Genomic DNA, 12,835 nt, shown 5'->3' with positions numbered 1-12,835 from the left:
GGATATAAAGTATGTACTTGAAATTTCCCACATGCCATCTTCCTGGTCTCGGCTGTGCTTCTGATGAGAGACTCCAAATGGAGATAAGTGCTGGAATTTTACTGCCTCGCCTGCCCGAGGCCCCTAGGATCCCACCCCAGGCCAACAGAGAATGTTATTCTGTGAACCTCACCAGCCTCAATTCTGGGGCAGGCAGGTGAGATGGTAAAATTCCGGCCAAGGTGTTTCCCACAGTGAGGAAACCTTCTTTGATTGTCCAGGCTGGGTTAGGATAACTCTTAGGGCAGTTCAGGAGGGAATTGATGAGAGGCCTGTAACTTGTTTATGTGTTCACGTAATTAGACAATTGTCTCGGTTAAGAACCATAATCACTGATGTTGATTTTTAATAAATAAGTGGCACCGGAGTTCACACAAAGGATAGGGTGAAAGCATTGAGGTAGTTCTAAGCAATCTATGAGTCTGGATTTTAAAAGTGGAAGTCTTTTTGTAATTTTCGAGATGTGGATGTTGGTGGAAACTGCAGCTGTTACATCCTTTTCCCTAGTTGCCCTGAGCAGATGGTGATAGGCCATTTATCTGCTGCAGTCAATGTCTGCAGTAGTTTGATGTAATTCAGCAGCTTTTAATTTTTTTTAACTTGTTCATTTTTGGAATGGTGGGCAGTGCTGGCAAGGCCAGCATTTACTTCCCATCCCTAAATCTCCTTGAGGAGGTGATAAGTCCCCATTCTGAACTGTTGCAGTCTGTGGAAAAGGTATGCCCACAATGGTGTTAGGTAAGGAAATTCCAGAATTTTGACTAAATGACAGTGAAGAATCAACGATATATTTCTGCGTTCAGGTGGTGTGTAACTTGGTGACAGTGGCCTCCCCATGTTCCTGCTGCCCTTTTTCTTCCAGGTTGTTGTTGGGAATCAGATCAGCAACTCTAAGATATATTGTGATGTTAACCTATTTTTGATTTTGGCATTAGCATGAGCATAAGTTGTTTTCGCTCCAGGTGTGATTCTATTGACCCACTAGAAAGCTTTCATTAAAACAAACTTTAGTTAACAACAGTTAAAATGTAACACAAAGAATTAACATAACTCTTACCAATTGAAACACTTAAACAAAAGAAGGTGTAAACAGCTAACTCTTTCTATTAGTTCCAATTTGAGCAATACCCCCCATAGCTGTAAACCCCTCTTCAAATCAGTTAGCAAGATCCACAGGGTTATGTGAATTCCCAGTCCTCAAGCCTTTTAACCTCTCTGGACAGAGATATAGAGAGACATCTGTCTTCCGACTGTCAGACAGCAGTCTCTAGAGACAAACCTATCTTCACACAGCAGAACTCCAAAGAGAGAGAAAAAAACACTTCTTGACTTTTGCAAATCTCCAGAGAGTGATACTTGTTCCCTAGCAGGTTCCAGACTTCAATTTCTAGAAAGAGAGAGAGTAAAAGAGTTGTTCTTTTCAAATTCAAACTGCAACTGCCTGTTTTTCCTTATAAGCCTAACTCCACCCACATACATGATTTTCTTGTCAGTCAAGCTAATCAAACCCAACTCTGAAACTGCCAGGGAACAACTCTAAGAATAAGAATAATAATGCATTAGCTTAGATTGAACAAATGCTCCAATAGTTGGGAACAATTAACCTTCTGAAGTATCAGTAGATAGGCTGCTGGCTGTTATACAGTTGGCACCATAATCAGAGTTGAAATACAAAACAGTCCCTTCAGAAGAAACATGACACAAATACATTCTTTAAAGGCGCAGTAATGCCACATGGTAGAGGTTGCAGGTTTGGGAGATACTGCTGAACATATTTTGGTGAAATATTCCAGTACATCTTGTCAACTGTGATGGAGGGATGAAAGTAAAGTTAGTGAATGACATGCCGGCAAAGCAGGCTGTTTTGTGTTCCTGAAGTGTTGTTGGAGCTACGTTCCTACAGGCAAATAGAAAATATTCCAGCACACTTGTGATTTAAGCCTTATAGATAGTGAAAAGGCTTTGAGTGACAGGAGTTGAGTAACTCACTGCATATTTACCAGCCTCTAAGGTGCTACAGTAGCCATGGTCTTTATGTGCCTGTCCCCACCCGGTAGGGATTAGAATAAGAAGGGGAGGCAATTAGACTCATCCCTTTTGGAGGTGGCTATTGCCTGTCATGGTTGCCACTTGCTGTTAATGAAGCCAAGCCTGAATGTTTTCCAAGAATTGCTGCATAGGGGCAAAATCTGCTTCTTTAGCTCTGGAATGAACACTGTGCAATCATCAGCATACATCTGTTGACATTATGAGGGTGATTGGTGAAGCAGTTGAAAATGGTTTGAACCCAAGACACTGCCATGAGGAATTCCTGTAGTGACTGAAAGATGATTGCCCTTCAAAGCCACAACCATCTCCTTTGTGCAAGTTATGATTCCAACCATTGGACAGTCTGATTCTCATTAACTTCAATTTTCCTAGGGCTTTGTGATGTCGTGCCACCTCCATCACTTTGCTGATGACTGCAAGTAGACCAATGATAGGTATCTGATCAGATGGGACTTTTCCTGCTTTCTGTGGACGTGGCATACCAGGGCAAGTTTGGACTTCATTGGCTAGGTGGCAATGTTGTAGTTGCACTGGAACAACTTGGTTACAGGTGTAACTAGTTCTGGATCGCAAGTTTTCAGCCAGCCTGTTGTCAAGGCCTGTGGTCTTACTGTTCCCCAGTGTGTAAAGACTTCTCTTGGAATGAATCAAATTGACTGAAGAATGGCATCTAGGATGCAGGGAAGCTGAACAGGAGAACATAATTGCACACTTGGCACTGCTGGCTGAAGGTGATTGCAAACACTTAACCCGAGCCTTTTGGACAGATGTACTAATCTTCGCCTTCATTTCAGATGGGGACATCCATTTCCTATTAGTTGTTTAATTGTCCACCACCACTCGTAACAGGATTTGGCAGCATTGCAGAGCTTTGATCTGATCTATTTCTAAGTTCTGTCCCCCGTTTAGCATGCATTTAGTCCATGTTGTAGTTTTGCTAGATTAATGCCTCAGTTTTAGACATACACGATGCTGGCCCCAGAATGCTCATTCATATACCTCACTGAACAAGGGTTGGTACCTGATTAACGTGACAGTGATAGAGTGAGGGATATGCTAGGTCATGAGGTTACATATTGTAGTGGAATACAATTATGCTGCTGATGGCGGTTCCTCTAGAATGCCTAGTTTTCAGCTGCTAGACCCGTTCTGATTTATCGTATTTCCACAGCAATGGTACTCAACAGTATGATGGAGGACATCCTCAATATACACATGCCACAAATTTACAGGTGTTAGTGAGGAGGACTGGACATGTGTGTCTTTGTCATGTTTGAATTTGGTGCCAAGTTTGATGCTAAACGATCTGTCTTTTAGGTTTTTCGAGAGGCTTGCTAGTCTGTTTGAGGACAGATAAATGTCAACCAGGTTACTGAGAGTCTGGTTCACATAGGCTAGATCGGATAAAGACAGCAGGATTCTTTCACTAAAAGACATTCGTGAACCAGTTAGAATTTTACAACAATCTGGGAGTTTCATGGTCACCATGACTGGAACTAGATCCAGATTTATTTAATCAACTGAATTTAAATTCCTCAGCTGCTGTGGTGGATTTGAATTCTTGTCCCCAATTTATCTGTCCATGCCTTGAGGTTACTAGTCGAGCAGTACAAAAACTTTACGATCATATCCCATAATGTCTTGTTGCGCTACTTCAGAGGGCAGTTAAAAGACAATTGCAGTGGTGTTGGACTGGAGTCCAGGAGAGATGACAGGATTAGTACCTCCAAAGACATTGGTGATTTTCGTAACAGTCTTACAACTTAATGGTCACTTTTACTGATTCCAGATTTTTAATACCAGATTTTTAAGATTGGATTTGAATTCTCAAACTGCCATGGTGGATATTAATCTAAGTATCTGATTATTAGTTCAGTAACATAATCACCAAATGTCTGTACCCTGTTTGTTACTGTACTTCTGGTACCTGATCTACCTGTTCACATAATCCATGCTCTGTCTAGTTTTCTTGAAAATTCAGACCTCCGTAAAACAATCTTGTTCTTTGAGGTCCTCAATAAGTGCCTAATTCACAATAGAAACTGTTTTGTTGATATTTTCTCCCCAAAGATATTGACCTAAAATGAACATTCTTTGATAATTATGCATGCAATCAAAATGGTGCTAGTTATATGAGATTAAACCCATTGGGTAACTTGAAATTATAGAAATATTACAGTAGAAGAATATTATTTTCCAATGTGAGTTCTGCCTCCATAGGGGGCATACTTACTCTAATCCTTCCTTACTCAGATCCTTTACTCTTTTATACTGCTGTATAATGCCAGATTCAAATGTAGATTACAATATCCAAGATTAAGTTTTTTAACTTTTGTGTTATTTTTATGGCGTGCCCTATGTGTTCAGTAGTATTGCGCATTCTAAACAGACTAAAGCGTGCATGACATTGATGAGTTCAAAGATATGCAGATTAGCTGCATTAGTCGTGCTAAATTGTTCCTTAGTGTCAAAGGGATTAGGAGATTAAATACATGGGGTTACAGGGATAGGGCCTGGGTGAGATTGTTGTTGGTGCAGACTCGAAGGGCGGATTGGCCTCCTTTTGTACTGATTCTACGATTGCACAGCATCTGAAGTACTGGTCTACAATTGCGTAAAATGGAAATGTAGAATTGCTGGTTTAATTATAGGCATTACCCAAGAAAACTCGATGTAAAAAAAGACAAGTGTTTGCAGCTACCAAATCTGGTAGGTTTGCTTTGGGTTTGCCACTGGGTGGATAAAATGTGTGTGCTGCTATCATATAAAAGAATCATAGAATGATACAGCACAGAAGGAAGCCATTGTGTCCCTGCCAGCTCTTTGAAAGAGTTACTCAATCTTTCCCCATAGTCCTGCAAGCTTTTCCTTTTTTAGTAGATATTCAATTCCCTTTCGTAAGTTACTATTGCACCTCCTCCCATCATGTCTCAGATTTGTTTTCTGATAACCTTAAATACGTGTACTCCAGCTACTGACCTTTTTGCCACTGGAGAGTTTTTCCATTTTTACTTTATCAAAACCCATCATGATTCTGAAAAACATCATCAGATCTCCCAGAGACTTCTCTGCTATAAGTACAATGATCCCAACTTCTCCAGTTTCTTCACATAACCGAAGTCCCACTTCCCTGATAGAGGTGGAGAGGCTCTTCCTGCTCAGAAAGGACAGTAGGACTCGAGGGCACAGCCTCAAGATAAAGGGGGGGTGGTTTAGAACGGAGTTGAGGAGGAACTTCTTCACTCAAAGGGTGATGAATCTCTGGAATTCTCTGCCCGTTGAAGTGGTGGAGGCTGCCTCGCTAAGTATTTTTATGACGCGGGTTGATAGGTTTTTGATAGGCAAGGGGATTAAGGGTTATGGGGAGAGGGCGGGAGTGTGGAACTGAGCCATGACAGATCAGCCATGATCTTATTGAATGGCGGGGCAGGCTCAAAGGTTTAGATGGCCTACTCCTGCTCCTATTTCTTATGTTCTGCACTCTCTGCACATTTTTCCTGAAGTATGGTGCCCAGATTTGATCACAATACTCCAGATGGAGGCTAATTAAAAAGGTTTAAATAACTTCTTCCCTTTTGTTCACTATGACTTTGTTAACAAAACTAAGAATCTAATCTGTTTTATTAACAGCCCTCTCAACTTAAGTCTGTTGCCTTCCAAGATTTTTGCATGTGCACCACCAAGTTTCTGTGCACCTTTACAATTGTGCCATATGATTTGTATTGCCTCCCCTACTAAATGAATCTCTTCTGACTTCTCTGCAATAAATGCATTTGTTATGTGCCTGCCTTTTTCAGCAATGTCCTGTTGAAGTCTGTTAATATCCTCATTGTTTACCCATTTAATACTACATACTACAGGCGCAGCACGGTAGACAATGGCGCTTCAAAGCGTCAGGGATCCGTGTCCAATTCCCGGCTTGGGTCACTGTCTATGTGGAGTTTGCACGTTCTCCTTGTGTCTGTGTGGATTTCCTCCGGGTGCTCCGATGTTCTCCCACATTCTGAAAGACGTGCTGGTTAGGTGAATTAACCCGAACAAGTGCCGGAGTGTGGCAACTAGGGGGATTTCACGGTAACTTCATTGTGTTGTTAATGTAGGCATTACTTGTGACTAATAAATAAAATCTAAACTTTACTTTTACCTTTTTGAATTTAATAACATCTGCAAACTTTGGAATTTGGCGAGGTGATGACCTAGTGATATTATCGTGAGACTATTAATCCAGAAACTCAGGTAATGTTCTGGGGACCCAGGTTTGAATACCACCACAGCAGATGGTGGAATTTGAATTCAATAAAAGTTATCTGAACTTAAGAATCACTGGTGATCGTGGAACCATTGTCAATTGTCGGAAAAACCCATCTGGTCGCTAACGTCCTTTAGGGAAGGAAATCTGCCAACTGTATCTGGTCTGGCCTACATGTGACTCCAAAGCCACAGCAATGTGGTTGGCTCTCAATTGCTCTCTGAAATGGCTTAGCCAAGGGCAACTAGAGATGGGCAATAAATGTTGGTCAGCCAGCAATGCCCATGTCCCATGAATGAATAAAAAAAAATTTTGTATAAATGCAGGCCTGGGTCATTGATATGCATAAACAGTGATCCTAATACCAAACTCTGGAGGACACTACCATATACTTCCCTCCAGTCTGAAAAGCAGCTATACTGTCTGATTTTTGTCCCTTAGAAAATGTTCATGCAGCTGTCGCCTCTTTCAAGGTCTTCAATTTTGTGGACATGTTTTTATGTTATTTTCGAAGCGCCTTTTGCCTGTACACACAACGTCCACTGCAAAATCCTCATCAACCCTCTCAGTTCATCTGAGCACTCAATTATTATTCCATCATGTTTTGCCTTTACTAAATCTCTCCTGACTTTCATTTATTAACCCATATTTTTCAAGTGTTAATTAATTTTGTCCTGAATTATTATCTCTCAAAGTTTCCCATGTCTGCCCTCGGGCCCTCAGGTTGACTGGTCTGTTATTGCTGGGTTTATCCCTCTCCCGTTTTTTGAATAGAGGTGTTAAGTTTGCAGTCCTCCAAACCTCTGACACAGCTCATGTGTTTGAGAATTGGAAATTTCTGGCCTGAGTTTGTGTACTTTTCATCACCTGCAACCTGGAGGCATGCCATCCTGACCTGTTTTCTACTTTGAGTGCTGCCAAACTTTTAAATACCTCATCTTAACCTGTTATCCTTTTCATTTCTACTTCAACTTACTTATTTAATGTGACATTCACAGCATTCTTTTCATTGGTGAAGACAGAACAAGGTATTTACTTAGCACCTCAGCCATGTCCTCTACTTTCAGAAGGTCTTTCTGGTTTCACATCAGTCTATCTCTCTTTGACAGCCCTTTTGCTATTTGTATGAATTTTTTTTAAAAATTGCATTCCCTTTTATTTTGCCCATTGATCTATTCTCATGTACTCTTTTTATCCCTCTTATTTTCTTTTTCAGTACTGGCACAGTGGTTAGCACTGCTGCCCCACAGTGCCAGGGACCCGACTTTAATTCCTTATCTATGTGGAGTCTGCATGTGTTCCCCGCTTCTGCATGGGTTTCCCCTGGATGCTCCTGTTTCCTCCCACAGTCTGAAAGATGTGCTGGTTAGGTGCATTGACTATGCTAAATTCTACTTCAGTATACCAGACAGGTGTGTGGTATACTGAAGTAGCCGGAGTGTGGCGACTAGGGGATTTTCACAGTAACTTAATTGCAATGTTAATGTAAGCCTACTGTTGACTAATAAATAAACTTTTCTCTGTTTTTGGAATTCGGTTTGATTTTCTGCTCTGTTCCAAAACTCGTATTTATCATAAGCCTTCCTTTCAGTTTAATTCTAAGCTCTTTATTTCTAGTCAGCCAGCAAATTCAAGTTTTAGGTGCCCTTCCTTTTCCCCTTGTTGGCAATGTGTTTAGTCTGCATCCAAACTATCACCTTTGTGGGTTTCTCATTGCTCATTTACTGTTTCGCCTGTCAGCCTTTGATTCCAATCCAGCTCGATCAAATTCCTTTTCACTGAAATTAGTCCTCCTCCAAATGAGTATCTTCACGTTTGATTTTTCTTGTCCTTTTCCGTAATTACTCCAAATCTAATGATATTGTGATTGCCAGCACCACACTTAACCTAAAACAAAAGTGGTTAGAGCTGACGACTGAAATGTTAACTCTTCTGATCAGGATTTTTAGAAATGGATAAAGGAGTAATAGAATCAGATAAATTCTAATTGGATTGAAATCAAATATAAACAATCTTGAATACCAGTAGAAATGTAGCTTCTGTTCAGGCAAAGGCTTTGCAGAAGAAAATTGAAGGTGTTAAAGCCCCTCACTCTTCCACTTAACAATTGACTGCTGAGTGTTTTGCTTTTAATACTTTCAAAGAACTTAACATGTAGTTTTGCACTTATTGGGTTACCCTTTTGCCCTTCATTACTGTTGATTATAGCCAATTATCGCTGTGTAATTGAATGGGGAAAAACTGCTTTATTTAATCATATAACCTGAAGGTTAATGTAAATTAGGTTTTGAAGGTACTCTGTAGTGGGAGAATCTATAATTAAAACTGGTTGCATGTTTTCTCATCCTTCTTGTAAAACACCAGATCTAATTTGATTTTTTTTATCACTACCTAGCTACCCTATTCTCATTTTGATACAGTTAATAATTGCCTTGCAAACAAATTGTGATTTTTTTTTGCTATTGCTTAGCTCAAAACTAAGAGTTGAATTTGACCCATTGTCTAGAAATTTGAGGGTCTTTTGTTGTGCCTCAGATAATCCTTTTATAAAAAAACAAACAAGTTAAATTTTGCAGGCCAGCCTTAAATCATTATTGAACCACTGATCTTATTACAAAGAAATTATTTGTACTGTTATCAGTCCCCCTCCAGTGATATGGTATATGGCAACAGCATTATTGAAAAGTAAAAATTAGAATCTTTTATTAATCTTCTCCTCCTTTATATATCTTGGCCTGTGAGTGTAATGTATGTCACATTTAGAGCACTATATTGATTGCAACCATTGGAATGTATTAAGAGTTCAAAGTGGTAATATTTATTGAAAATCATGTGGATTCCTCATTAAAATACTTCATTGCGCCATCTGTGTGTTGGGCAGCAGATTTGTGATTATGATTCAACCCTTGTCTGCCTTTTTCATGGGAGGCTGGTGAAATCAGAAGGATTCTTTCCAGTACCTGCAGGAGACCACCTTAAGAACAATGTTGGTGGAGGTTATGAATGTGTTGCCAGCTTGACTGTCACCCGAGCAATTGAATTGTGTAAAGCTTTTTTTTATTAAATGGGAGGAGGTATTGAAACCTTTCTAATTCAGATTATTATGAAACTGAGGTGGAAATGTATTCAGCGATTTCCATTAGGTTAAATTTTCGATTATGGTTCAAAAATGCAGGCCTTAAAGTGTTATTATGTTCCTTTTACAGCCTGAAAGGATAGCGGGTGAACAGTACGGAATACATTCAGATGTGTGGAGTTTTGGGATTTCGTTTATGGAGGTTGGTACACATATCTGATTACTGCTTGCACGTTCAGGACAAAAATTTTGCCGGCCTTCTTCTGACATTTATTTGCTAATTTCTCCATTTCTCTTCAAAACGTACAATTGAGTTAATAACATAACAGAAAAATAAATAAGGAGCAGGAGTAGCCCGTACAGCCCCTCAGGCCTGCCTCACCATTTAATACATTCATGCTGATCTTCTGCCTCAATTCCACTTTTCTGCTGACTGGCTCTCTATACATCTTGATTCCCTCAGAAACCAGAAATCTGTTTTTAAATATACTCACAAAGAAGAGAGCGTCCATAACCCTTTGGGGTAGAGAAGTCCAAAGATTCACAATCCTTGATTGAAGAAATTTCTCCTCATCTTAGTCCTAAAAGATAAACCTCTTATTCTAGGACTGTGCCCCAAGTTATAGAATTCTCAGCCAGGAAAAACAGCCTCTCAGCATCAACCTTGTCAAGCCTTTCAGAATCTTGTTATGGGTAAGATCCTGGCATGGATAGAGGATTGGCAGAAGGCAGAGAGTTGGGATAAAGGAGTCTTTTTCAGGATGGCAGCCGGTGACTAGTGGTGTGCCTCAGGGGTCGCGCTGGGACCACAACTTTTCATAATATACATTAACAATTTGGAAGAAGGAACTGAAGGCACTGTTGCTAAGTTTGCAGATGATACAAAGATACGTAGATGGACAGGTGGTATTGAGGAAGCAGGGGGGCTGGAGAAGGACTTGGACAGTTTAGGAGATTGGGCAAAGAAGTGGCAGATGGAATACAATGTGGAAAAATGTGAGATTATGCACTTTGGAAGGAGGAATGGAGGCATAAACTATTTTCTAAATGGGAAAGTGCCTAGGAAATCAGAAGCACAAAGGGACTTGGGAGTCCTTGTTCAAAGTTCTCTTAAGATTAACATGCAGGTTCAGTAACAGGAAGACAAATGCAATGTTAGCAATTAATGTTGAGAGGGCTAGAATACAAGAGCAGGGATGCATTCCTGAAGCTGTATAAAGCTCTGGTCAAACCCCATTTGGAGTATTGTGAGCAGTTTTGGGCCCCGTATCTAATGAAGGATGTGCTGGTCATGGAAAGGGTCCAGAGGAGGTTCACAAGAATGATCCCTGAAATGAAGAAATTGTTGTATGAGGAGCAGTTGAGGAGTCTGGGTCTGTACTTGGAGTTTAGGATGGGGGGGGGATCTTATTGGATCTTACTGCGAAGCCTGGATAGAGTGGACGTGGAGAGGATGTTTCCACTGGTAAGAAAAACTAGAACCAGAGGAGACAACCTCAGACTAAAGGGACGATCCTTTAAAACAGAGATGAGAAGGAATTTCTTCAGCCAGAGAGTGGTGAATTTGTGGAACTCTTTCTGTAGAAGCCTATGGAGGTCAGATCATTGAGTATCTTTAAGACAGAGACAGATAGGTTCTTGATAAAAGGATCAGAGGTTATGGGGAAAAGGCAGGAGAATGGGGATGAGAAAAATATCAGCCATAATTGAATGGTGAAGTGGACTTGATGGGCTGAGTGGCCTAATTCTGCTTCTATGTCTTATGGTCTTGTACATTGCAGAGAGATCACCTCTCACTCATCTATATTTCAGAGTATGGATCCAGTTTTTCAGTCTCATTTCATAGGACAGCCTTCTCAACCCAGAAACTTTTCTGGTGAATTTTCGTTGTAAAACCTTCAATGCAGGTGTACCTTAAATATGGAGGCAAAAACTGCACATATTACTTCATGTGTGGTCTCACCAAAACTTGTACAATTGTAGCAAGATTTTTATACTCCAACTGCTTGCACTTTTCTTCCTAATTGTTTGCTGTACCTGCACGCTAACTTTGCCTTATAGGGGCGCACCCAAGTTTCTCTGGATATCAGCATTTAGAAGTTTCTCACCTTTTAAAGAGTATTTTTTTTTGTTCTTACTAGCAAAGGAAATAACCCCACAATATACACCACCTGCCACCTTGTTGTCTATTCCCTTAACCTATCTGTACTTCTTTGCAGACTCTTTGTGCCCCCTCTTCATAGCTTACATTCCACCCAGCTTTGTATTGTCAACAAACTTAGATACATTACTCTTGGTTTCTTTTTCTATGTAATTAATATAGATGGTAAAGAGCTGAGGCCCCGGCACTGATTCATGCAGAATACCAGTTGAAAATCACTTGACTCTATCTAAATCTGAACCTGATGAATACCTACTTAAATCACAGGAAGGCTGAGGGTATCCATAGCGCCCTGGTATAAGTCAGAGCATTCCAGAGAGTGCATGAAAATTACTGATTTAGTCATCCAGCCAACTAGGAGGCACATGAGCTCAAGACAATTCCACCTTCGAAAGTTTAAATTGTGTACTCCAGAAATTGTCTGGCTCCATCTTCAATTAATCTAAGGACAGGGATGTACCCTTGGCTTCTAATTTCAATAATAGACATGTAAATCTGACCAAACACATGATTTCACAATTCTTGGCAACAACATAACTGTATGTCAGAGTGATTTATTGTGCATGCAGCATTTTGGGATGCTGTGAGAGATGTGACAAGGCTTTTATATAAATGCAAGTTCTTTGGGTTTTTTTAATACACAATATTACAGCTCATTGTATTGCAATAAAAGTAACCACAATTCTGCAGTTCAGAATTCCTTCTAATGATGATCCTCTGATGTCAATGATATCTCTTTAAACAAGAAGGCAACTTGGAGATGAAAGAGTTGATGCGCGTCCTATCACTTGCAGTACAAGAGTCTCCACCCTCTTTTCACTTCAGACACTTAAAACTCAGAAAAGGATAATAAATCCAATTTCACTTTTTTTGTCCGAATGGAAATTCATTTTGGTTACATTGCTCATTCATTTAAAAAAATGTACATATGAATGATAACAATAAGAAAGAAAATGACCCTATCATAGAGATTTAATTTGAACTAAAATGTATTAAAAACTATTCCAGTGCATCGAAATAACCAGTCAGTACATTTCACATTGAGTGCATATCATCATCCATTCATCAGACTCCTGTTAAAAATTCTTGCCAAGATGGGCACAGGCAAGTTCAGGAATTGATTCTCCTGCCTCTGAGAGATTTTAGCCTTTTCCTTGAAAGTTTCCCACAGTAATATTGAGGCAGGGGATGATTCTCATTGTTCATGACACTCTTTACTTTCGTCAAAATTCTTCAAAGGCAGATTTAATCAAGGTAGGCT

General features: G+C 40.0%; 1 protein-coding gene across 4 annotated transcripts in view; it reads left to right on the top strand.

Moving 5' to 3' along the window:
• The window catches only part of map2k5 (mitogen-activated protein kinase kinase 5), a 294,288-nt gene that overhangs the window by 177,116 nt on the left and 104,337 nt on the right, over positions 1-12,835 (top strand). For all 4 annotated transcript variants that reach the window (XR_013889610.1, XM_080214341.1, XM_080214340.1 and 1 more), the window contains one exon: positions 9,544-9,615. Coding sequence is in view for 3 of the 4 variants with exons in the window: in XM_080214341.1 (XP_080070467.1) it covers positions 9,544-9,615 (72 nt within the window). In the remaining variant the exon portion in view is untranslated. The remainder of the gene's footprint in view (positions 1-9,543; positions 9,616-12,835) is intronic.

The sequence above is a fragment of the Carcharhinus amblyrhynchos genome, chromosome 28 (genome assembly GCF_965287045.1).
Source record: "Carcharhinus amblyrhynchos chromosome 28, sCarAmb.v2.hapA, whole genome shotgun sequence".
Classification (NCBI taxonomy): domain Eukaryota; kingdom Metazoa; phylum Chordata; class Chondrichthyes; order Carcharhiniformes; family Carcharhinidae; genus Carcharhinus; species Carcharhinus amblyrhynchos.
The sequence above is the reverse complement of the archived record's forward strand: the minus strand, read 5'-3'. Positions and strand labels throughout refer to the sequence as shown.